This window comes from Rana temporaria, chromosome 7 (assembly GCF_905171775.1).
Source record: "Rana temporaria chromosome 7, aRanTem1.1, whole genome shotgun sequence".
Taxonomy (NCBI): domain Eukaryota; kingdom Metazoa; phylum Chordata; class Amphibia; order Anura; family Ranidae; genus Rana; species Rana temporaria.
In genome coordinates this window covers 182,025,732-182,048,175 of record NC_053495.1, presented here as the reverse complement: position 1 = coordinate 182,048,175, position 22,444 = coordinate 182,025,732, and the positions used below count along the sequence as shown (strand labels likewise).

The window sequence follows — 22,444 nt, the reverse complement described above, 5'->3', positions numbered from 1 at the left end:
ATCTTCCCTCCGTCCTTTTCCCTGTCTTAAAGGGAGATCTAGGGCCATGGCTTAGATATAATCTGTGAATGGAAGAGGGCATTGCCTCCTGGTATACAAATGTTTCATTTATAGAACTATATGTTAACAGACGCGGTGCCAGATCTGTCTTGTGCATGCAAGAGAATTGACCCTGCCCCCGTTTCCTTTGTTTACCTGACATATGCGATGTTTGTATCCCAAGAGGCAGCAGGATGAGAGTAAAAGTGCCATCTATCTATCTATGTGTGTGTAATATATATATATATATATATATATATATATATATATATATTATATATAATGTAAAGGAGAATTAGAAAGTTTAAAGTTTTTGAGTGAAGGTCTCCTTTATAGTCACTGGACATAACGTACTGGAGACTTATTTTTGGATGTACTTTAGGATATTCACTAGTGCTTTCAGTGTCATTCTGTATGTAACAATATATCCAGTTAAAACAAGCCTACTTTCCAAAAAAGTTCTCCCATACTATGTAATGTATCAAGTAGTAGCTGTAAGTTGCATGTTTGCGTGTATTCTGCCATTTGAGCGCTAGGTGGCAGCAGAGCTCCTCGCTGTGGATGAAGATTAGTTGGATGTCACTCCCTCCCGCTTGTCATATGCGTTCTATTTATAGTCGCTGCTTCCACTCTGTCCAGTGGGATCCTCTCTAATCCTCCCTGCAGAACCTGTTCAGGGAGACAAGCAAGGTTCAGGCTTTTTACTTATGCTTTGTCTCCATTATTGCTGTCCGTGTGCACTACACAAATTCCCCCCCCCCCCCCCCCCCCCATACTTTATATAAAAAAATTCTACCATTATCTTCATTTGAAAGCATAGCTGGTATAAATCACCCTTCATATGGAGAGATGAAAAGGCTCCATGTTGTCAATCTGCCTTGTGATGATGTTCCTGTGTAGAGGGAATTCTGCTGTAAGTGGAAGCTCCGTAGCCTTCAAGCTCTGAAGAAAAACTAGAGCAGGAAATGTCTCGTGTAAACAGGCGGAAATCTCCATGGGAACATTCACAGCCAGCGGTGAGCTATAATTAGAATGAAAATGAACCAAAAATGGTGGCTGGAGAGAATGCAGGAAGCGAGAATTCTACCAGCAAAGTGCAGGATTTTTCTATGCTGCTTATTGCAGGCCTGATGTAATTGAAGATTCCATTCAGTCAGCCATTACATTTCTGGAGGTGTATGGCCTAAGCTGCCGCGTGTCTCCAGTAATCCTGCGATTCATATTGCACAGCTGACTGTCCCGTTAGTAAATCTTTATGGTTGCCGGTATCCTCCGACATCGATTGGCCTTGCTAAGTTTGTAAAAATGGAAAACGGTGTTCAGTGGTTCCAAGCTCCGCCCTCTTCTGCCATCCCATAGCAAACCTGGCCATACACACTGGAGCATGAGGGGCATCCCATTGTAAACGTGGAAAGCTCTTTAAAGCCAGGGAATCCAAGATCCACAGAAGTAAAGGGGGTGCCATCGTGCTCATCCAAAAAGCGAGCTGTGCAGTAAATTTAAAATGGACGCCAGTGTCTCGACAAGCCAGTGTGACACAGAAATGTGGAGCAGCCTACAGGAAACCATTCGCACTAATGTGTTTCTCACCCCCAGGGCTTGGTCATAGGTGGATAGGGCAAAACATGGGCGGAGTTTAGTCATAGGTGGGGAAAACATTGGCAGGGCTTAGTCATAGGTGGGTGGGGTAAAACATGGGCAGGGCTTAGTCGTGGGTGGGGTAAAACATGGGCAGGGTTTAGTCATAGGTGGGGAAAACATTGGCAGGGCTTAGTCATAGGTGGGTGGGGTAAAACATGGGCAGGGCTTAGTCGTGGGTGGGGTAAAACATGGGCAGGGCTTAGTCGTGGGTGGGGTAAAACATGGGCAGGGCTTAGTCGTGGGTGGGATAAAACATGGGCAGGGCTTAGTCGTGGGTGGGGTAAAACATGGGCAGGGCTTAGTCGTGGGTGGGGTAAAACATGGGCAGGGTTTAGTCGTGGGTGGGGTAAATGTTACAGCTAGCATTTCCAGCATGCCGGGAATGTAAACTGTTTTTTGAAACTATAAAAAAAGAAGGGTTTACTTCCGCTTTAAGTATTAGACATTAAAAGACAACTCTGCCTTTTGGTACAAGTTGACCTTAAAGGTGTCACCCATCCCCCCTGAGTTCAGCCCATACATACTGTATATTGGTTCTCAGTCCTGCAGGCCTTGGTCAGTAAAGATCGTTGGATGTAGGTTGAAGTTGAATATTTATTTCTCCAGGTGGGCTGCATTCAGGGGAATATGTTTTAATGAACACCTTGTACCAAAAACAATTCTATATACAGTAAGAATAGAAGTAATATGATTGGGTTTCTCACTTGTCAAACAGAGCACCACCTAGTGTCCAAAATAAGCATTTTCTTTCTTTCAAAGGTGTAGTCAGGTCATTATGTGACTTTCTCTCTTTGAACTCATCCCTTTGTCACCGATATGTGGCTAGGATACCTAATAACATAACTACAGATTCATAAGCCCCGAGGGCACGGGTGACCTATGGGAGAGCCTGCAGCTTTGTCATTAGAACATTTTTCTCTTTGCAGAGCTGCAAGTAAGAGCTTAATTATTTTAGCCTCGCTTTGCAGGGGAGACTCTTCTAAAGGCAGGTAACACATTGAGCACTTGTCATTTTTGTAAGAAAACCACTTCAAAACTAGGCAGATAAATGCAGCTCAAGCAAAGCTGAAATAAGCCTGCAGCCAGAAAGTCTTGTAGAGGAACCAGCAGCAGCCGCCGTGGTTTTGTGCACACAGTCAAACAGGAAGTAAGAGACGCTTCTTGCTCTGCAGGGTTTTTTTTTTGTTTTGTTTTTTTTTCTTCCACCCCCTAGTCTTAAGTTTTTATAGAGCTGTTTGTAGCCGCTTTCTCCAAAAATACCTGTATGTATGGCATCGTATAACGAAAGTCTTCAGGCCGCCAGCACCTCGACAGCCTTGCAGAAGTTGGAGGGCTTTGCTAACCGATTGTTCCATCGAAATGGGAAGCATGGCACACAAGAACAGAGGACGGGTCTGGAACAAGAGGGCCAGCTGGTTTCTGAGAACACCTTGCAGTGGGACAGAGAAAGTAAGTTTTCTGTTAAATAGCAGCTGGGAGCTATGTGTGCGACTGAGCACGTTGCTGCAATTGAAGTTTCTAGTTCAAGGGGGAGGAAAGCGCTTTTTTTTTTTTTTTTTTTTTTTTTTTTTTTTTTTGTTAGAGATAGATAGAGATATATATATATATATATATATCTCTATCTATCTTACTATAATGTGCTGATTTGAAATGACTGAAGGGGTTATACATACCTTGAAAAAAATATTGTATTGTAGCTGTATGGGCTTTATACCTGCAACGGTAGCATTATAGTTTATTACTGTATATACTCAGGTATAAAAAATATGGGAAAACGTATTGACTCGAGTATAAGCCTAGGGTGGGAAATGCAGCAGCTACTGTAAGTGGAAAAGGGGGTTAACTGTGCACATCTTCAGCCTCATTGTGCCCACGTGTCTTATCAGTGCCCATCTGCATCCTTATGTACCTTGTTGCATGCAACTGCAGTCGGCGGTGTTCTGTCAAAATTTCCAACTTATCAAATTATCCAACCAGGTGTACTGTGCACGCGTGAACGTATTTCTGCTGCACGTTGTCAACCCATCAAATACACCAACTTCACTAGGCGCCGCAGCGCACCTGTGCGGCCTTCGTATAACACACGATAATCCCCCATCACACACACAAGAAAGACGTTGTCGTGGACGCACTCGCGCAGTACACCCAGCAACGGCTGCCGACTACAGTTAAGACCGCATGACAGTGGGAGACTCGAGTGGTGAGCATAGGATGCATTAAGGTGAAAAAACACAAGGGTTTACAACCACTTTAATGTAGAACTATTGGCAAATCTTCTTTTTTTTTTTTCTTTTTTTTTCATGTGTGTTCCATTTGGAAGATTTTCCCTTCACAATCTGCCCCATAGCCAAACAGTAAGTGAGAGCAAATCCCTGGAAATGAAGGAATCACCAGAACTAGTGTCCCCATTTCCCCTTCGCTGGGGACAACCCAAAATGTGGTATTTTTTATTTTACTTTGACAATGGTTAACGGGACAAATAGGGTGATTTTCCTCAATGGGACAAATAAAATAAAAAAATCAGAGTTTATAACTCTCCCTTTACTTTATAAAAATGTTTTTTGCCTTTTTAGATTTTCTTTAAGTTTGTACAAAAAGAAAAGCTGTGTGATGCGCTGAATCGCATATCACAATGTCCTCTACCACAGCTCTCCGTTGTTGTGCAGTTCCCTCAGTTCTTCTAATAAAAAATGTAAAGTTGAGCTATTTGTGCATAGCAGATTCCACCATATCTGATTGCCACGAGAAGCAGTGGATGGAGACCCTCGGAGAGATGGCAATTTATAACCAGATATCTGAAATGAGAAGTCCGGACCCATTCACCTGTTTCAGGGGATGTGCAGAGCAAGGCCATATGAAATAGATTTGGATTTGGATGTCCGCGCTGGTCAATGGGATCCTCTTCCTTAATTTTGGGAAAAACCCATGGAAAGCATTCCTTCATCAACCAATCCCAGACATCACACGTCTGTATCTTTATGAATACTAAAGAGGCCGTGGAAAACCCCAGTGCTTAGCTTTGATGAGGTCAAAAATGGGATATGAGATGCATTGATGAAAAGCTGACTGCAATTCTTAATTCCATTGGTTGGATGACTTTGCACCTTTTTCAACAAAGACCCGCTTCTTGGATATTTGATCGCTGACATCGAGCCTAAAGTATACTCGATGGTCCTCGCAGAAGTTGGAGGCTCTTCTCTGTCTACCAATTTCCTATCTTCCCTTACACTCTCTCCCTCTTTCTCCTCTTTCACTCCCTTTTCTCTTTATCATCTTAAAGTGATACAAAAGTTTCTATAACTAAAAAACAAACAAAAAATAATAATGTTATACTTGCCTGCTCTGTGCAGTTGGTTTTGCACAGAGGAGCCCGGATCCTTCTCTTCTCGGGTCCCTCTTTGGTGCTCCTAGCCTCTCCCTTTTGTTAAGTGCCCCCACAGCAAGTAGTTTGCTGTGGGGCACCCGGGCCAATCTACAGCTCCTTGTGTCCAATCGGAGATAGATGAGGATATTTGCCAGCACACCATGGATCCACCAAGTAGCGTCCAAACTATTTATTTTTTTAGTTGAAGCATGATTACATCACAGAGCAGGTAGCGTTTTTTTTTGAGCCACGCAGGACCGCTTCGTCAGACATGGATCCCCCGCCCCTCTCTCTCCTGATTGGCTGGCTGACTTTGACAGCAGCGTCAGCCAATGACGCCACTGCTGTGTCATAGCCAGTCAGGAGGGAGACTCTTGGACAACTGAGACACTCGTGGACATTGCTAGACAGAGAGGGACCTCAGGTAAGTGTGGGGGGCTGCTGCACACAGAAGGCCTTTTTTATCTTAATGCATAGAATGCATTAATAGGGTTGTAAAGGTTAAAAAAAATCCCCTAAATAGCTTCCTTTACCTTAGTGCAGTCCTCCTTTACCTAATCCTTCGATTTTGCTTTTAAATGTCCTTATTTCTTCTGAGAAATCCTCACTTCCTGTTCTTCTGTCTGTAACTCCACACAGTAATGCAACACTTTCTCCCTGGTGTGGAGTGTCGTGCTCATCCCCTCCGTTCGGCTTGAGGAGAGTCAGGATGCTCTCGTTGCAGATAAAGGAGCTGTGTGATGGTGGGCGTCCTAACTCTGCTGCTCGCCTCCTCAAGGGGCGAGCACGACACTCCACACCAGGAAGAAAGCCTCACATTACTGTGTGGAGTTGCAACAGAAGAAAGGACTGCACTGAGGTAAAGGAAGCTATTTAGGGGAAACATGTTTTACCTTTACAACGCTTTTAAGATAAAAACCTTCTGCCTTTACAATCCCTTTAACTCCAGTTTTTCTATTCAGTTGGCTTTTTCTTCTCTGAGCTCTCTTGTTCAGTCGGCTGCTTACTTTTTAATTTATTTCTTCCCACTTCCCCTCTTAATTTTTAAGTTCACTTTCATTGGACTTTTAATGTCCTGGTTTGCTGGGTCTATCTGATCTTTAGTGACTGATTTGAACGCCTTCAGTTGTAACTAGTTTTGTAAGAGCGCGGTATTGGATACTGTTTATTGCTCTTTGGAAAACTAGACAACTATGGATTTAAGTTGCGTTGGGCTGTATGCTTTGTATCCATACTGTTTTCTTAAATACAAAGTAAAATAAATTGAGAAGTACTGGAACATCATCCTATCTTCTTAGAATTTGTGTAGCCCCAGAGATGACACAACTCTTTTTCCATGGCTAGTCCAATGTTCGGCAGAGAGAGCTTCCCTTTTCTGATAAGAAAAGGAAATGATCGTTGAGCAACCCGAGAGATCTACAAACTACTGCATATTACATTCGCTTCAGTTGAAGATTGCATCCAAAATTGTTCCTGAAATTTGTCCATATGTCTGCAGAAGTGATACTATAGGTCGGATCTGCAATTAACAGACCTCCAGCTGGTGCAAAACTACAAGTACCATCATGCCTCTGGGTGTCATGCTTGTGGCTGTCAGAGTCTTGCTGTGCCTCATGGGATTTGTAGTTCTGCAACAGCTGGAGATCCGCTAATTGCATATCCCTGCTATAGGTTCACCATTGTTTAAAAAAAAAAAAGTCATACTTTCCTCCACTGTGCAGTTTGTTTTGCACAGCGTGGCCCTGATTGTCCTCTCAGATAAGTAAAACGGGCTCAGGGGGGAACGGACACTGCAAGGTGTTTTTTCACCTTAATGCATAGGATGCATTAAGGTGATAAAATACGAGATTTTACAATCCCTTTAAGGAAATTGTGTTTTTAAAGGCTCCTACCTGCTGAATGCTCCCATATAAAGCAGCTTGCTGTGGGGGCACCCGAGCAGGCTCGCTTCCGAGCCTCTGCTTTGTGTCTATTCACACACACACACACACACACACACACACACACAGCGCAGCTCGACCCTGCCCCTACTATTTCCTCATTGGCTCACTCTGTGATCGACAGTAGTGGGAGTCAATGGTTTTAGCCAATGAGGAGGGAGAGATCCAGAGGAGTCCAGTCTCTCATGAACATCGCTAGAGGAAGATCGAGCACAGGTGAGTATAGGGGGGGGGGGGGGCTGCTGCACAGAAGGTTTTTTACCTTAATGCAAAGAATGCATGAAAATAAAATGGCCTTTACAACCACTTTAAATCTTATGTTTAGTCAAAAGAAAAAAAACACAAGGAACATTGCTTGCTATCAATGCAATGTCTCCCTTGTGCTGCTGGCTCTTGCTTTAGTTAAAATCTTCTTTTGCCAATTCTCCCTCCTACCACTGCCAACCTAATCTTCCCGGTTCAGCAGGACTTGCTGTTTGTTACCCTAAAAATAAAAAATAAAGCATGTTATGAGGCACAGTGCTTGTGCTGTGTCATTTGGCCCACTGTATCACCTGAAATACCAGGCTGGTTCTGCCCTCCCCTTTGGGAGCTGACCACAGTTTATCATGGCTGCTGGGCCCTAACACCGTGGTCAGTTTTACATGCCACTGTCATCCGCAGCCCTCCTCTGTCCCATCTATCTATCTATCTATCTATCTTTTCGGAACGCCTCCTGCCGCTCACTTGACTCTTCGCCCCTCTCCTCCCGGCTGACGCCAGAGGGAGTTCTCGACTCCTCCCACTGCAGGTCGCCAGGCAAGGAGTTGCATGGGCGACACTCTGAAAATAGGTAGAAAAATCGCCATCTTTTTTATAAAACGCATACTTTGGGGCACATCTCTTATTTAACAGAGGGGATTGTATTATCGTATGATCGTGGCTTTACAACCACTGAGAGATCTGTCCTACGTACTCATGAAAGGCACCAATCTATGCCTCCCCTTTCCGCCCCACTCCTCCATACATAGAATTTATATTCTAGGCCTTTCATTCCTCTGCCTGTCCTCCATTCATAGATCCGTTCAACGAGTGAACAAAGTAATGACTTCTCTATTATCAGATAGCTTTGTCTGAGGTTGCAATCCAACAAACAGGAAAGAAAGCTTTATCTGCGATGCTGCCAACACATAGTGCACCTGGCATCCATTGTCATGTACTAAATGTTTGTAAAGCAGAGATTGGGTGCATATGTGTGCATGTATAAAATATAAACACTTGACGGTAAAAAGAATAGGTTTGATTTTTAGATCTGATTTGAGGTTTTTGTCCCGACAAAGTTTTCATTTGCATAGAATGTTGTATATTTTAATTTGTTTTTACTGCTCTGCCCAGTTATCATTGGAGATTTCTTATCTAGCTGACATTTACCAGACCGGAAGAGATGAGCTCTTCAGCAGAATATTATTTATCTTTTTTGATCTGAGTACAGGAAAGCTAGAACAATCTCGCTAAAAGACATCAAGATGGCAGTAAAAGCCAGACAGGGATTCCTTTTTTTTTTTTTTTTTTTTTTCTTCATCCAGTAAGAAAAATTAGCTTTAAAGTTGAATTCCTGCCCAACACCAACTAGTCCTTAAAGTATGTCCCCCCTCCCCCTTCCTTCTCCTGCTACCTATCCTGCCTAACCTGTGTAAAAAAAAAACTGTTTTGTTTTTGTATATTTTCCTTTTAGCCCGGTCATGTGATCATGTAGGTTCGGCTAGTATCCCGATGATATAGTGTGTGTGTGTGTGTTGTTTTTTTTTTTTTCCTCTCATGCTAGTCTCCATATCAAAAACAAAGCGGTTACTAAAGTAAAGGTCTCGTATCACAGAATAAAAATTCGGAAGTGATGTTACATATTTTCGGATGAAAATTGTACTGATTAAACAAAGTCTTCATTTTTGTCCCTTCGAATAATTTTGGACAAAAGCTGTCCAGTGTACTAACAATCAGATTATTGTACGATCGCTTCAAAAAAATGTTTTTTTTTTTGTGCAATTTTCTGATTGTGTTTGATACTTGGGTCCCTTTCACACTGAGGAGTTTTTTTAGGTGGTTTAGCGCTAAGAATGGCGCCTTAATGCCGCCTGAAAAACTCCTTCCGTGCAGTCTCAAGGCGATGTGCTGTCAGGACTGCTCCAAAAGTCCTGCCAGCAGCATCTTTGGAGCGGTGTGTTTACCGCTCCTTCACCGCCTTTTCCCATTGAAAGCAATGGGCACCGCGGTAATACTGCCGGCAATGCGCATATGCAGAGGCGCATTGCCGGCGGTATTGACCCTTTTTCGGCTGTTTGCGGGGGTTAATAACCCCCCCGCTAGCGGCCGAATACCGCGGCAATTGCGATGGTATAGCGATGCTAAAAATATCGGCGCTATACCGCCACTGCACATCGAGCCCCAGTGTGAAAGGGGCCTTAAGGAATCACTTTAACGGCTAGGAATTCTAAGAGCTGTAACGTCACCCATAAGCTCTCATAGCCCAGCTTTTGTCAGAGCTTCCTCCTCTCTTGCAGCAGCCGCTCGCTGACACTGGAGCTGCAGGATCACATGACCGGACCAGAGAAGACTAATATTGGAGGTGGTAAATCCAGAAAAGAAACCCTGTAAGACAAAAGCATAATGAGCTAGTATGCATTGCTAGCTCATTATAAAATGCTGCCTGCACACCACTGACATTTTCTCGCCGGTGCTGTGATTGGCTGGAGCTGCAATGACGTCGCTCCCTCGCGTGCGTACAGGAGCTACCGTTTACGGCACGGAGTTTAGAAAGAATGGTGTCCATTTCTTCAGAGCGCATGCACCAGGGATGTCACTGGCTGAATTTAATGTAAATATCTCTTAAACGGTATTTTCACTACCTATGAGTAAATGTCGGCAGAGGTAGTATACAGATTTTTTTTTTTTTTGTGGGCACAGGTTAAGCATGATGGGTGGGAAGAGACATTCTGAATAGCAAGTGATTGGCACAAATTATCCCTTCGCTGCTTTGGTCTTTTTATCACCCCAATAAAAAGTAAACAATATAAACAACCTCCTGTGCTCAGGTGTGGTGTTTAAAGTGGGACTTTACCCTAAGGGGCAGTTCTGCTTTATGCCCGCCCTCCCCTCTTCTCTTCCTGCAACTTTTTCTTTGTGGGCGTGTGGGTACCTGGTTTTGACAGGTACCCACTTCCACAGCGATCCACTGAAAGTTCACCCCCACTATTGCAGCCGTCTGGGACACATCACAGGTGTCATAGGGCTCCAGGACCATCCACAAAGCGCGGCTCGTGCATGAGACACCCAATCTCAGAATCTACAAGACAATCAGACGGCTGCCCTCAGTAAACATGTCGGAACAAGGGACCCAAAGACCAGCAAAGAAGCGGTTAGTTTGGGTGAGCATGGCACTGGACCCCTGGACAGCAGATATAATATTTTAATAGAAGGCGAAGAATCGCTTTAAAGCCCAGTTATTTTTCCTGCTGTCCTTATTTAAGGCTATAGGATGCCACCACGCTTTGCTCTTATTATGGTATATTAGAAAGATATGCAAGTCTCGCTACAGGTACCACAGCTTTTAGCTCCGATCTAAGAGGGGTTACCTCTTGAAACGCGTCAGCCATATTTGACCTTGGCTTATGCTGATGAATGAATGCTGCAGATGTGGCATCTATCTTTGCATACATTGATGGGCGTGTTAAACCCATTTGAGTATAATACTATTTAAGATTGATAAAGTGTTGTAAGGTAATAGGCCGGTTTGCCCTCTTTTTGTTGCTTTTTACCACCCCCCCACTCCCTTTGCTGCCTTTGCTCAGTTCCCTTCACAGGTTCAAGAGGAGTTTTGTGTAGGGTTGTCCCGATACCGATACTAGTATCGGTATCTGGACCGATACCGAGTATTTGCGGGAGTACTTGTACTCCCGCAAATACCCCCGATGCCTGGCCGAATACTCAAAGCCCCCCCCGCCGCCGATACGCCGCATCCCGCCGCCGCTTAGTTAATATGGGCGGGGAACATTACAGCTTTCATTTGAATAGCTGTAGTGTTTCCCGCCGCGTATAGGCACTCCCCCTTGCTCGGGTGATCTGTCCAAACCCGAGCAAGGGGGAGTGTCAATGCGCGGCAGGCAACACTGCAGCTATTCAAATGAAAGCTGTAATGTTCCCCGCCCATATTAACTAAGCGGCGCGGCAGCATGTAGGTAAGGGGGACATGGCTGCTTATAAGGGGGACATGGTTGCTTATAAGGGGGACATGGCTGCATGTGTGGGGGGGGACATGGCTGCATGTGTGGGGGGGGGGGCATGGCTGCATGGGTGGGGGGGGGACATGGCTGCATGTGTGGGGGGGGGGACATGGCTGCATGTGTGGGGGGGGGGGGACATGGCTGCATGTGGGGGGGGGGGGGACATGGCTGCATGTGTGGGGGGGGGGGGGACATGGCTGCATGTGTGGGGGGGGGGGGACATGGCTACATGTGTGGGGGGGGGGGACATGGCTACATGTGTGGGGGGGGGGACATGGCTGCATGTGTGGGGGGGGGACATGGCTGCATGTGTGGGGGGGGGGGACATGGCTGCATGTGTGGGGGGGGGGACATGGCTGCATGTGTGGGGGGGGGGACATGGCTGCATGTGTGGGGGGGGGGGACATGGCTGCATGTGTGGGGGGGGGGGACATGGCTACATGTGTGGGGGGGGGGGGACATGGCTGCATGTGTGGGGGGGGGGACATGGCTGCATGTGTGGGGGGGGGACATGGCTGCATGTGTGGGGGGGGGGGGGACATGGCTGCATGTGTGGGGGGGGGGGGGACATGGCTGCATTTGGGGACACATTTAAAAAAAGTATCGGTATTCGGTATCGGCGAGTACTTGGGGGAAAAAAAGTATCGGTACTTGTACTCAGTCCTAAAAAAGTGGTATCGGGACAACCCTAGTTTTGTGAGATGCAGACACAGGATTCCAATAGATCCTGTCTAGGGACCAACCTCTAGAAGTCAGTAGATGGTAGCGGAGTCTTTTACTTGGTGTCTTTGAAGGACAGAGTTTTGCTTTACATGTTCCAGACTAGGAAAGCCTCCCTCCCTGGGCATATGTGGGATTGAGCTGGCTGTGTCAGCCCCGAGTGTGAGGACAGTTTTGGACATGCAGAACTTGCTGGACAGGGTTGTTTTGGTAAAGGTGATGTAAATGAGTCAAGCATTAGCAAGAGACGGCAACAAGTGACGAGTTTAATGAGAGGTCCTGGGAGGGCTGGATCACCAGTTACTATGGGGACCATGCGCTTCTCTTCCCGAGTTGCAGTTTACCTCCCAGTCCTGTGTGCGTCAGCTGTTCTGTGCATCCTTTGACAGCCTCTGTGTCCCACATAGTGGCTCCCATGTACTGTGTAGGCTTCAGGCACAAAGCACTTGACAAACACTGCATTGTCCCCAGTATTAACGCATAGTAGGATCTGCGTCAGCTAACGCCGCACAGAAGGCTTAGATTTTGTTTAAAAACTTCAAATTTTATTGTTACAATTAAGGAAAATAAAACGTTGAAGCTTCAATCGCTGCTTGTTAAAGAGCAACTCTAAGCGGCAAGTGGCACCGGTCTGGGAACAGCCAACGTCAACCAAGAAACATTGCAGTGCCGGCATGTATACACCCCTTCATTGCCTTTTTCACATTTTAGTGCTGTGAAAACATCATGGAATTGTGTACCCAAAATAATTGTGGTTTTGAGACATATACAACTTCCTTAAAGTCGAGGTTCACCCTATAAAAAAATTCTAACACTACATCCAGCCCAGTTCTGCATATAAAATGACACTGACCTTTTTTTTCCCCTGCAGATAGCGTTTAGCCGTGGAATTCACCGCGGCTTCCGGGTAGGGAATCCCGCGGGAGTGGGCGTTCCTATTGACATGCCAATTGATTGACATGCTAAACGACGGCGCACACAGCGCGTCACGACTTCCCGAAAGAAGGTCGGCTCGGCTAATAGAGCCGAGCCAACCCGAGCTCCCCCCCCCCCCCCGCTACATGCGGCGGTCGGTAAGCCTCGGGGAGCGATCCGGGACGACGGCGCAGCTATTTGTTTTTAGCCGCTCCGACGCAAACGCTCCCCGGAGCTGAAGAACGGGGACAGCCGTGTGTAAGCCGCTGTGAAAATGACAATGGTCCCAAAAATGTGTCAAAATTGTCAAGTGTCCGCCATAATGTCGCAGTCACGAAAAAAATCGATGATCGCCGCCATTAGTAGTAAAAAAATAAAAATGCAATAAAACTATCCCCTATTTTTGTAAACGCTATAAATTTTGCGCAAACCAACCGATAAACGATTATTGCGATTTTTTTTATTTTTTTTTTTTTTTATTTTTTTACCAAAAATAGGTAGAAGTATACGTATCGGCCTAAACTGAGGGTAAAAAAAAATTATATATGTTTTTGGGGGATATTTATTATAGCAAAAAGTAAAATATTGAATTTTTTTCAAAATTGTCGCTCTATTTTTGTTTATAGCGCAAAAAATAAAAACCGCAGAGGTCATCAAATACCACCAAGAGAAAGCTCTATTTGTGTTGAAAAAGGACTCCAATTTTGTTTGGGAGCCACGTCGCACGACCGCGCAATTGTCTGTTAAAGCGACGCAGTCCCGAACTGTAAAAAACCCTTGGGTCTTTAGGCAGCATATTGGTCCGGGCCTTAAGTGGTTAAAGCGGTTTTACAAAACAGCAGTTAAATATATTGCTGCTGCTGGCTTTTAATAAATGGACACTTGCCTGTCCTGGAGTCCAGTGATGTTGGCACCCGTAGCTGATGTTTCCTTCAGCTGTCGGATGATGCCGCCGCCATTGCAGGTAAGGGTACCTGGCAGTGTAGCATTTTGGCTTCACACCGGGAACCCTACTGCGCATGCGCAAGGCCCGCTCCTCTGTCCTACTGGCCCGGAGGAAGGAGTCCCGCACTGACGTCCCAGGCTGTGGCCCAGACTCACGGAAGTGGGAAAGGATACTCGTCAATTGTTCTACATAGGCTAGGTCAGAGTCGTCGAGTTTAATGAACATCAAATTTCTTGATTTCACAAAGTGCGTTTCTTGCCTTTTTCAAATTACCACTTCAGTTCAGAATGATAATTTATGGGTGTAGCACGATGTCATCAGGTCCAGTTTCCTATAGCAGTGGTCATCAACCCTGTCCTCAGGGCCCACTAGCAGGCCAGATTTTATGTATTATCTTGGGGAGATGCAGACTATAATACTGCAATCACTGAGCAGCAAATGATATCACCTGTGATGTATTTCAGTTATTTTGCAAACCTGGGTTGATGACCACTGGCCTATAGGACCTGATGACTCTAGAGAAGAAGAGAAATCTGAAAACGCTAAACCTTAGCCAAGAATGTTTGTGATGTCCACTTATCTTACCTTGGAGTCCAACTACAAGTTCACTCCTAAGACCAAACCCCTGTCTCCCCTTCATCTTTTTTTTGTTTTCCCCTATGGTCATGGGGGGGCCCAAGTATTATATCCTGTGTAAACCCCCCAGGTAACAACAAAGGAAGATCCTCCTTGGACCAAGTGCAGAGTAGAAGATCTGAGTTCTGAGGCTCTATTTATGTCATCAGAGGGTCTTTGGGCTACTTTACAGTCGTTTTTGTGTAGAAGGAAGCATGCACATGTATTGACTGCATGTTGGGTGCTAAATGTATACTACAATTTAGTTCGAAATGGATGTCCGTCTATCTGTCCAATATAACCCATAGTTCCTGCAGCTCTTGTCGGTGAGGTTGGCATTAACTTTAGTCAAGTGGTCTGTAGCCTTGATGGTTTGTCCTATGGCAGTCGGGTAACTTTTGTGGTCACTCTCGTACCCTTCCCTAATTCTTCATAATAAACCTAAACTTTGAGTTTAGATCTACTGATTGGCTTCCATCATATACTGGTTTCATCTATATCTTTTTAGCAGGGACCATGAACTCCCTTTGGGAGTGCTGCTGGTGAATTCTGTGCATTCTGAATAAAGTTGTGAGGAAGAAAAACATTTGCAGTATTGCAGTAAAACAGGGTTTGACAAATTTGCTTGGAATCTAGGAGCCAGCTAAAAAAGTTAGGAGCCAGAAAACGCGCCCCGTCCCGACGAGCTTGTGCGCAGAAGTGAACACATACGTGAGCAGCGCCCGCATATGTAAACGGTGTTCAAACCACACGTGAGATATCGCCGCGATTGGTAGAGCGAGAGCAATAATTCTAGCCCTAGACCTCCTCTGTAACTCAAAACATGCAACCTGTAGATTTTTTTTAAACGTCGCCTATGAAGATTTTAAAGGGTAAACGTTTGTCGGCATTCCACGAGCGGACGCAATTTTGAAGCGTGACATGTTGGGTATGAATTTACTCGGCGTAACATTATCTTTCATAATATTAAAAAAAAAATGGGGATAACTTTACTGTTTATTTTTTTAATTAAAAAAAAGTGTAATTTTTTATCCAAAAAAGTGCGCTTGTAAGACCGCTGTGCAAATACGGCGTGACAAAGTATTGCAACGGTCGCCATTTTATTGTCTAGGGTGTTAGGATAAAAAAATATATATAATGTTTGGGGGTTCTAATTAGAGGGAAGAAGATGACAGTGAAAATGGTAAAAAATTACATTAGAATTGCTGTTTAACTTGTAATGCTTAACTTGTAATACCAACGGCCACCACCAGATGGCGCCAGCTTACACATCTAATGGTAATAACTTGTAATACCAACGGCTCACCACCAGATGGCGCCATCTCACAAGCCAAGTCGCCAGGACCCTATTTCTAGTCGCCCTGGCGACCGGGATTTGTCGAGCCCTGCAGTAAATAATGGCAGCAACCCTTGAACTGCAGTTACAGTAAAACCTTGGTTTGCGAGCATACTTCGTTCCAGAAACATGCTTGTAATTCAAAGCACTTGTATATCAAAGCATTTTTTTTGTTGCAGGAGAAGAGAGGCACCTCTAAGGGCCCTTTCACGCGGGTGGATCAGTAATGATCCGCTCCGTGTGTCCGCAAAGCTCAGCGGGGATCCTCCGTAAAATCCCCGCTGAGCTGGCAGCTGACAGGGCGGTCCCCGCACACTGTGTAGGGACCGCCCTGTGTTTCCTCCGCTCTCCCCTATGGGGGGATCGGATGAAAACTGACCGTATGTCCGTGTTCATCCGATCCGGCAGACGGAAGAAAATAAGATTTCTTCCGTCTGCAAATGCGGATCTTTGCGGAGGCGGACAAATTACGGGTGTCAGCGGATGTTCATCCGCTGACACCCGTAATCACATAGGGACCCATGTATGTCCCGTTTTTCATACGCAAACGGACGGATGAAAATGCGGACATAGGGTCCGTATGTGTGAAAGGGCCCTTAGTGTAGCAATAAGTTGCTAAATGTTGTACTTTCATTAAATGTAACCATATTGCTACACTTAGAGGCTCCTCTTCCTTTTTTTTTTTATACTCAGTTGTGGCATGACGCTACTCTTATATCAAGACATCGCTTGTATATCAAGGCAAAATGTATTAAAACATTTTGCTTGTCTTGCAAAACGCTCTCAAACCAAGGTTTTACTGTATTTCTTTGGCACAAAGATGCTGAATAATTTAGTTAAGAGAAGGAAAAAATTAGTCATCTCCTAATGGCTTTTTAATTTACCATTTTCTAGTAATATTCACCATTATTTATTCTTTACTAGGCTTCTGCATCAATGACGTATAACAATGCCTCATTACAGCTTGTTTAACCCCTGGCTTCCCGTGACTATCGCCATGACTAGTGTCCTGGCATTTTTTTTATTAGATACCCTGAATACTTCATGGGGGGGGGGGGGGGTACAGCTTGTAACTACCATAGCAATTATCATGTTATGTCACACTAGTCATGGCCGCAGGGGCAGATTTAAAGATTTGTGGGGATAATTCAGAAGGGTACAAATAAACTGATCATTCAGAGCTTACGTTGCCATAGAAACAAACGGGGCCGATTTAATAAAGGCAGCTTAACTGTTTCATGGTTAAGTTCCCCCTGATTCTGTCTTGCATTCCTCTCCCATGCAGATGATGATTTTCCAGGTGGAGGAGCTGGTGCTTTTAACCCTGTGCCCAGAGGATGCAACGTTTGCACGGTGCCTGGTGTGAAGCCTGGAGCACGTGGGGTTAAATAGGGGAGTGCACAGCGGGCTCTGCAGGGTGGCGTGTAGCATGAATAAGCCTAGCGCTCCTCAAGAACACCAGCGTTGGCTGCTCAGAGCTCTGTGAACCGAGAGGGGATCTTATTCTATCTGCTGGGATTAAAAAACACTCCCCGCTATGTTATTTTGTTTGCTGCACTGAGCAATATGGTGCTGCGGGCAAGCTTGTCAGCATGAACGGTGAGTAGCACGGCACGAGAGCCGGCCGCTTGGCAGCTTTCACTGATTACTATTGTATGCATGTATCGCTGTGTCTTCATCTGCTGCTGTTTCCAAGGATGGACTGAGGTGGGGTCTCTCTATACTGGGTAGGCGACCAGCATTCTACAATTGGTGATTATTTTATTTTTTGGCATTGGAATATATTTGCATGCCAAAGGAACTTTGCCTTTATGCAAATACCCTTCTGGTTTCTGTAGTGAACAGATGTTTCAGTTAGTTTTCTGTTACATGACAACAAGCTCGAATCTAGAATTGGAACATATGTATTATTCAAATTCATTTTTTTTAGCTGGAAAACTATAGCGCATATATTTTTATTTTTTTTATTTCACCTATTTATTTAAAAAGCGTTTTTTTCCCATATATCTATGCTTAAATGTAGAAAAATGGTCTGTTGGATATGCAATTAATTCAGTATGTATTTAATTTTTTTTTTTCAATTTTATTTTATCATTTCAATTCATGTGCGCACAGGTTTTGCCATGAGTTTTTTTTTTTTTTTTTTTTTTTCTCTCTCTCTCTGGACAGGGGCTGGCTTTAACACTGAATGAGATGAATTAAAATAGCTGGATTGTAGTCACCAGTACACACTAGTTGTGTTCTATTGGCTCTCTGCATCCATCTTAGTGCATGCAGCGCCTGGGAAGCATTTGGCGGTTACACTGCAACCACTGTGTGCTTCTGGTGTCTCACCCAGCTTGAAAACCTGATGGCATCTCAACACAAGCATGTGTGCCTTATGTCAGCCCTCAAAAATTCCACTCACCTGTTCGCATTTTGCGAGTAAATTTTGAGGGCTGGCGAGCTATGACTGCCTGGGATCAGGGAGGGGAGCACCGCCGGCATGCAGGTTGTATGGGAGCCGTTCTCACAGCGATCAGAGGGAAAGAGGAGAGCCGCCGCGCTGCGTGCCTTCACATAAGCCCCCTTCTTTGTCCGGGCACTTTGATAGACTATCCCATGGGTGCTCAACCTGGGGCCCTCCAGCTGTCACTGAACTACAAGTCCCATCATGCCTCTGCCTTTGGTGAGTCGTGCTTGTAACTGTCAGCCTTGCAATGCCTCATGGGACTTGTAGTTCCGCAACAGCTGGAGGGCCACATGTTGAGCACCCCATGGCCTAGGCCAGTGATGGCGGACCTCGGCACCCCAGATGTTTTGGAACTACATTTTTCATGATGCTCATACACTCTGCAGTGTAGCTGAGCATCATGGGAAATGTAGTTCCAAAACATCTGGGGTGCCGAGGTTCCCCCTCACTGGACTATCCCATTGATAGACGGGTGATCTGTCTATCAAAGTTCCCCGGACAAGGGGGAGGGGCTTTATTTGATGGCACGTGGCGGGAAACTGTCATTTCATGAGATGATTTTATGAGGGCGTGTTTAGGGGTGGAAATAGGGGCGGGGCAACTGGTGGCGAGTAACCCTTGAGGGATAGCTAGTAGCTCAGAACTTGAAAATTTGAGCCCTGCCTTGTGTTTTATCTCCACAAAATATTTTTATTTTTATTTTTTTCTATCTTGATTTTCAACAATTTACTTGATAAATTGATAGTATTGCAAGAAAAATCCTTGAGATTCGAAACTTGGGTAAGACATTTGTCAACCTGGGTGGACATGTTCAGCTTTTCCCCCATTGTTGGTACTGAAGAGTCTGATGTCATGATCCGGGTTACATTACAGAGCAATATACAAGCTCTAATGAGCAGGGCCCTCTGATTCCTTTTTAACCATATTGTAATGTCTGCCAAGCGCTGTGCAAACTGTTGGCGCTGTATAAGAATAATATACCTTCAAGGAAACCTGTTGTAAGAAAGATGAGGGCTACCATTGCCATCTTCCTTCTGTAAGCCCTGGTTCACACTGGTGCGATTTGACATGTGATTTGACACTGGTCAAATCGGCAACTGCCGTCAATGGCACCGTCCTAATCGGTGCAACGCCGCATGTGGGATTTCGGCTCGCGATTTACATTTACACTGTGCAGAAACCCGCACAAATGTCTCTGAAATTGCGGCTGAAATCGGGACTGACCAGTGGGATTAAAATCGTTCAGCTGAACTCGCACAGATTCACTCCCGCAGCTCAGTGTGAACCTGGGCTAAAAGCTAGTTGTCATGCTGTATCTCTTGCCTCTAGTGTCACTGGCCTAAAGATGTATATGTATGCATTTTCAGATGTAAAGGCAGCTTTGGCAACCCACATGTTTCTAAGTTTACAGGATTTTTCCAGAAAAACACAGGATCGTTTGGTCCGTTTCAGGTCTGAATCCAGCCCAAAATTCGGGCTCAAATCGGACCTGAAACGGTGAACCAGGACGCACCGGACCCCTGCCGTGAGCCGCATTCAGTTCATATGTGAACCGAGTCTTAGGCCCCTTTCACACAGGGCGGATCAGTAATGATCCGCCCCGTGAACCTCCGCTTGCTCAGCGGGGATCGATCCGTTGATCCCCGCTGAGCCGTCGGATGACAGGGCGGTCCCCGCACACTGTGTAGGGACCGCCCTGTCTTTTCTCCGCTCTCCCCTATGGACCGTCGGTCCGTGTTCATCCGATCCGCCAGACGGATGGAAAAGTAGGTTTTTCCTCCGTCACACTTTGGCGGATCGGAGCGCGTCGGATGTCAGCGGGCATGTCACCGCTGACATCCGCGGCTCCGTTCAGGTCCGCCTAAAAAACTGGCAGGCGGACCTGTGAAAGAGCCCTAAAGCGGATCTCCAGGCAGACTGCTAAATACACAGATGAAATTAATAAATATATAGACACATGCCCAATGCTGTTGTGGTTAATAGTACTTCGCTCACCTGTGTGGATTCGTTTTAATGATATAATTTGGCGTCGTTCACATGTTTAGGGCTCATGCACACTGCAGCTAAAAAAAAAAGCTTCTTTTACCAGCATTTGAGCTTTTATCTTAACTTTGAAGAAGCTTGTGCTTTTTTGTGCTCTTGTGCATGTTTTTATTGAACTTCTTCAAGCTCCTTTGAGCTTTTTTGAGCATAAGGCCCCTTGCACACGATAAGCCCACTCGGATCCGCCTGTCCGTTTTTGAGGTGGATGTGAGTGGGCCACCCATTGATGCTTATGGGCAGGCGGGTGTCAGCTGAGATGTGTCCGCTGACACCTGTCTGCCATCCGATCCGCTAAAAACAGACGTATGGTGGATCGGATGAGATCTGCTGAAAATGGACATGCTGTCCGTTTTAGTCCGATCTCCCAATAGGAATCAGCGGGGCTCTGAGAGGTCCCTCCCCGCTCAGTGAATGGAGACCGACCTGTAATACGCCGGCTCAGCGGAGATCAACAGAGCGAACCCCCTGCTGAGCGGATCGTCCTCGTATGAAAGGGCCCTAAGTGTTGTGTGTCCCCGTCTTCCCCTCCCCCCCCCCCACAAACCCTTCTAGAAAGTATTCTCTTAACCACTATATAAAAAACACATAAAGCCGGAAAAAAACGTTTTTGCGGATTATCAAGATTCTTTGAGCTGTTTTAAGCACTTTGGGGCACAAGCTCCTCTCAAAAACATTTCTGCCTGTTGGAGCATATGCATGAAAAGGCCATAGTGTGCATAGACACATTGGCTGATATATATATATATATATATAATTTTTTATTTATTTTTCGCGTGACAACACTGAAGAAATGACACTTTGCTACAATGTAAAGTAGTGAGTGTACAGCTTGTATAACAGTGTCAATTTGCTGTCCCCATCAAAATAACTCAACACACAGCCATTAATGTCTAAACTGCTGGCAACAAAAGTGAGTTCACCCCTAAGTGAAAATAAGTGAAAATGTCCAAGTTGGGCCCAAAGTGTCAATATTTTGTGTGGCCACCATTATTTTCCAGCACTGCCTTAACCCTCTAGGGCAGTGGTTCTCAACCTTCCTAGTGCCGTGACCCCTTAATAAAATTTCCCAGGTTGTGGGGACCCCTAACAGTAAAAAAAAAATCGTAGCATGGGTTGTGAGCACCCAAGACAAGACAAGTAATTTGCGCCCCTAACCCATTAACGTTTAGAGCTCCCTGAGTTCCTTCCACTTGTAAAATATTAAAACCCTTTTGTGGTGTCTCGTAGCAGTGACACCTAAAGCGAAATCAGGAGATAGGGTCTCCTCCAGCCCCTCCCACTTCACACTCATCACCCCCCAGCCATGCCATGAACTTAATGGGCGCCTGCGAAGAGGCTGAGTTGGCAAAAAAGGCTGGGAGAGCAGTGCAGGCTTTTGGAACAGCCCAGGATTCGTGACCCCTGCCAAATCATCATTCGACCCCCGAGGGGGTCCCGACCCCCAGGTTGAGAACCACTGCTCTTGGGCATGGAGTTCACCAGAGCTTCACAGGTTGCCATTGGAGTCCTCTTCCACTCCTCCATGTCGAATTTCCCTCACCAATATAGCAGTCCCATTACAAGTAGTTGATGGCTGCCATTACTACTAATGTTGCTGAGGGGAACTGAGTAACTGCCACTGACCTCACCAGTGCCAATAATGGTGATTAGTGCTAAAAATTTACGCTGTCATGGTACTACTGACACTGGCTCAGAAAGGGTTAACACTCAAGGGGAATGACAATTCCCATCATGCTTTGTCATGTCTGTGAATGTCCATTTTACAATGCCTCATGTGATGTGTAGTTCTGCAACAGCTGGAGGGCCGTAATTTGGAGATCCCTGATCTAGGGTTATCAGGTGGTTCAATATGTGCCTAGCTCCGTGTAATGTGTGCTGCTCTTTACGAATTATCTTGGTTTCTCATCCCTGCTTTGCAGGGATGAGAAACTGACAGATCTCTCCCTGTGTACAGCGCTCTGTGTTTAATGTCAGCACAGAGCTCTCGGCTGTGAATGTACATTGTCCAGGGCTTGCTCCCAATTGCGCACAATCTAACCTGGAAGTAGGCAGCGATGTACGGGTACATTGTTTTGCCTACAGTCGCCACTCACATGCAGTATATTGCGGGCGGCAAGTGGTTAAGAAAACTCGTCCACTTTTTTGCTATTGGAGGAAACGGGTTATATGAAAGTTCC

At 45.5% G+C, this 22,444-nt stretch overlaps 1 protein-coding gene across 3 annotated transcripts in view; it reads left to right on the top strand.

Moving 5' to 3' along the window:
* The window catches only part of PRKACB (protein kinase cAMP-activated catalytic subunit beta), a 123,882-nt gene that overhangs the window by 40,918 nt on the left and 60,520 nt on the right, over positions 1–22,444 (top strand). Inside the window, exon 1 of one of the 3 annotated variants that reach the window (XM_040360593.1) lies at positions 2,629–3,129. The exons of 1 other annotated variant lie outside the window; for it this stretch is intronic. In XM_040360593.1, coding sequence (XP_040216527.1) covers positions 2,949–3,129 — 181 coding nt within the window. In that variant the 5' untranslated portion in view covers positions 2,629–2,948. Of the gene's footprint in view, positions 1–2,628; positions 3,130–17,113; positions 17,372–22,444 lie in introns of those variants that run through there. One more of the 3 variants, XM_040360591.1, reaches the window with a different exon arrangement.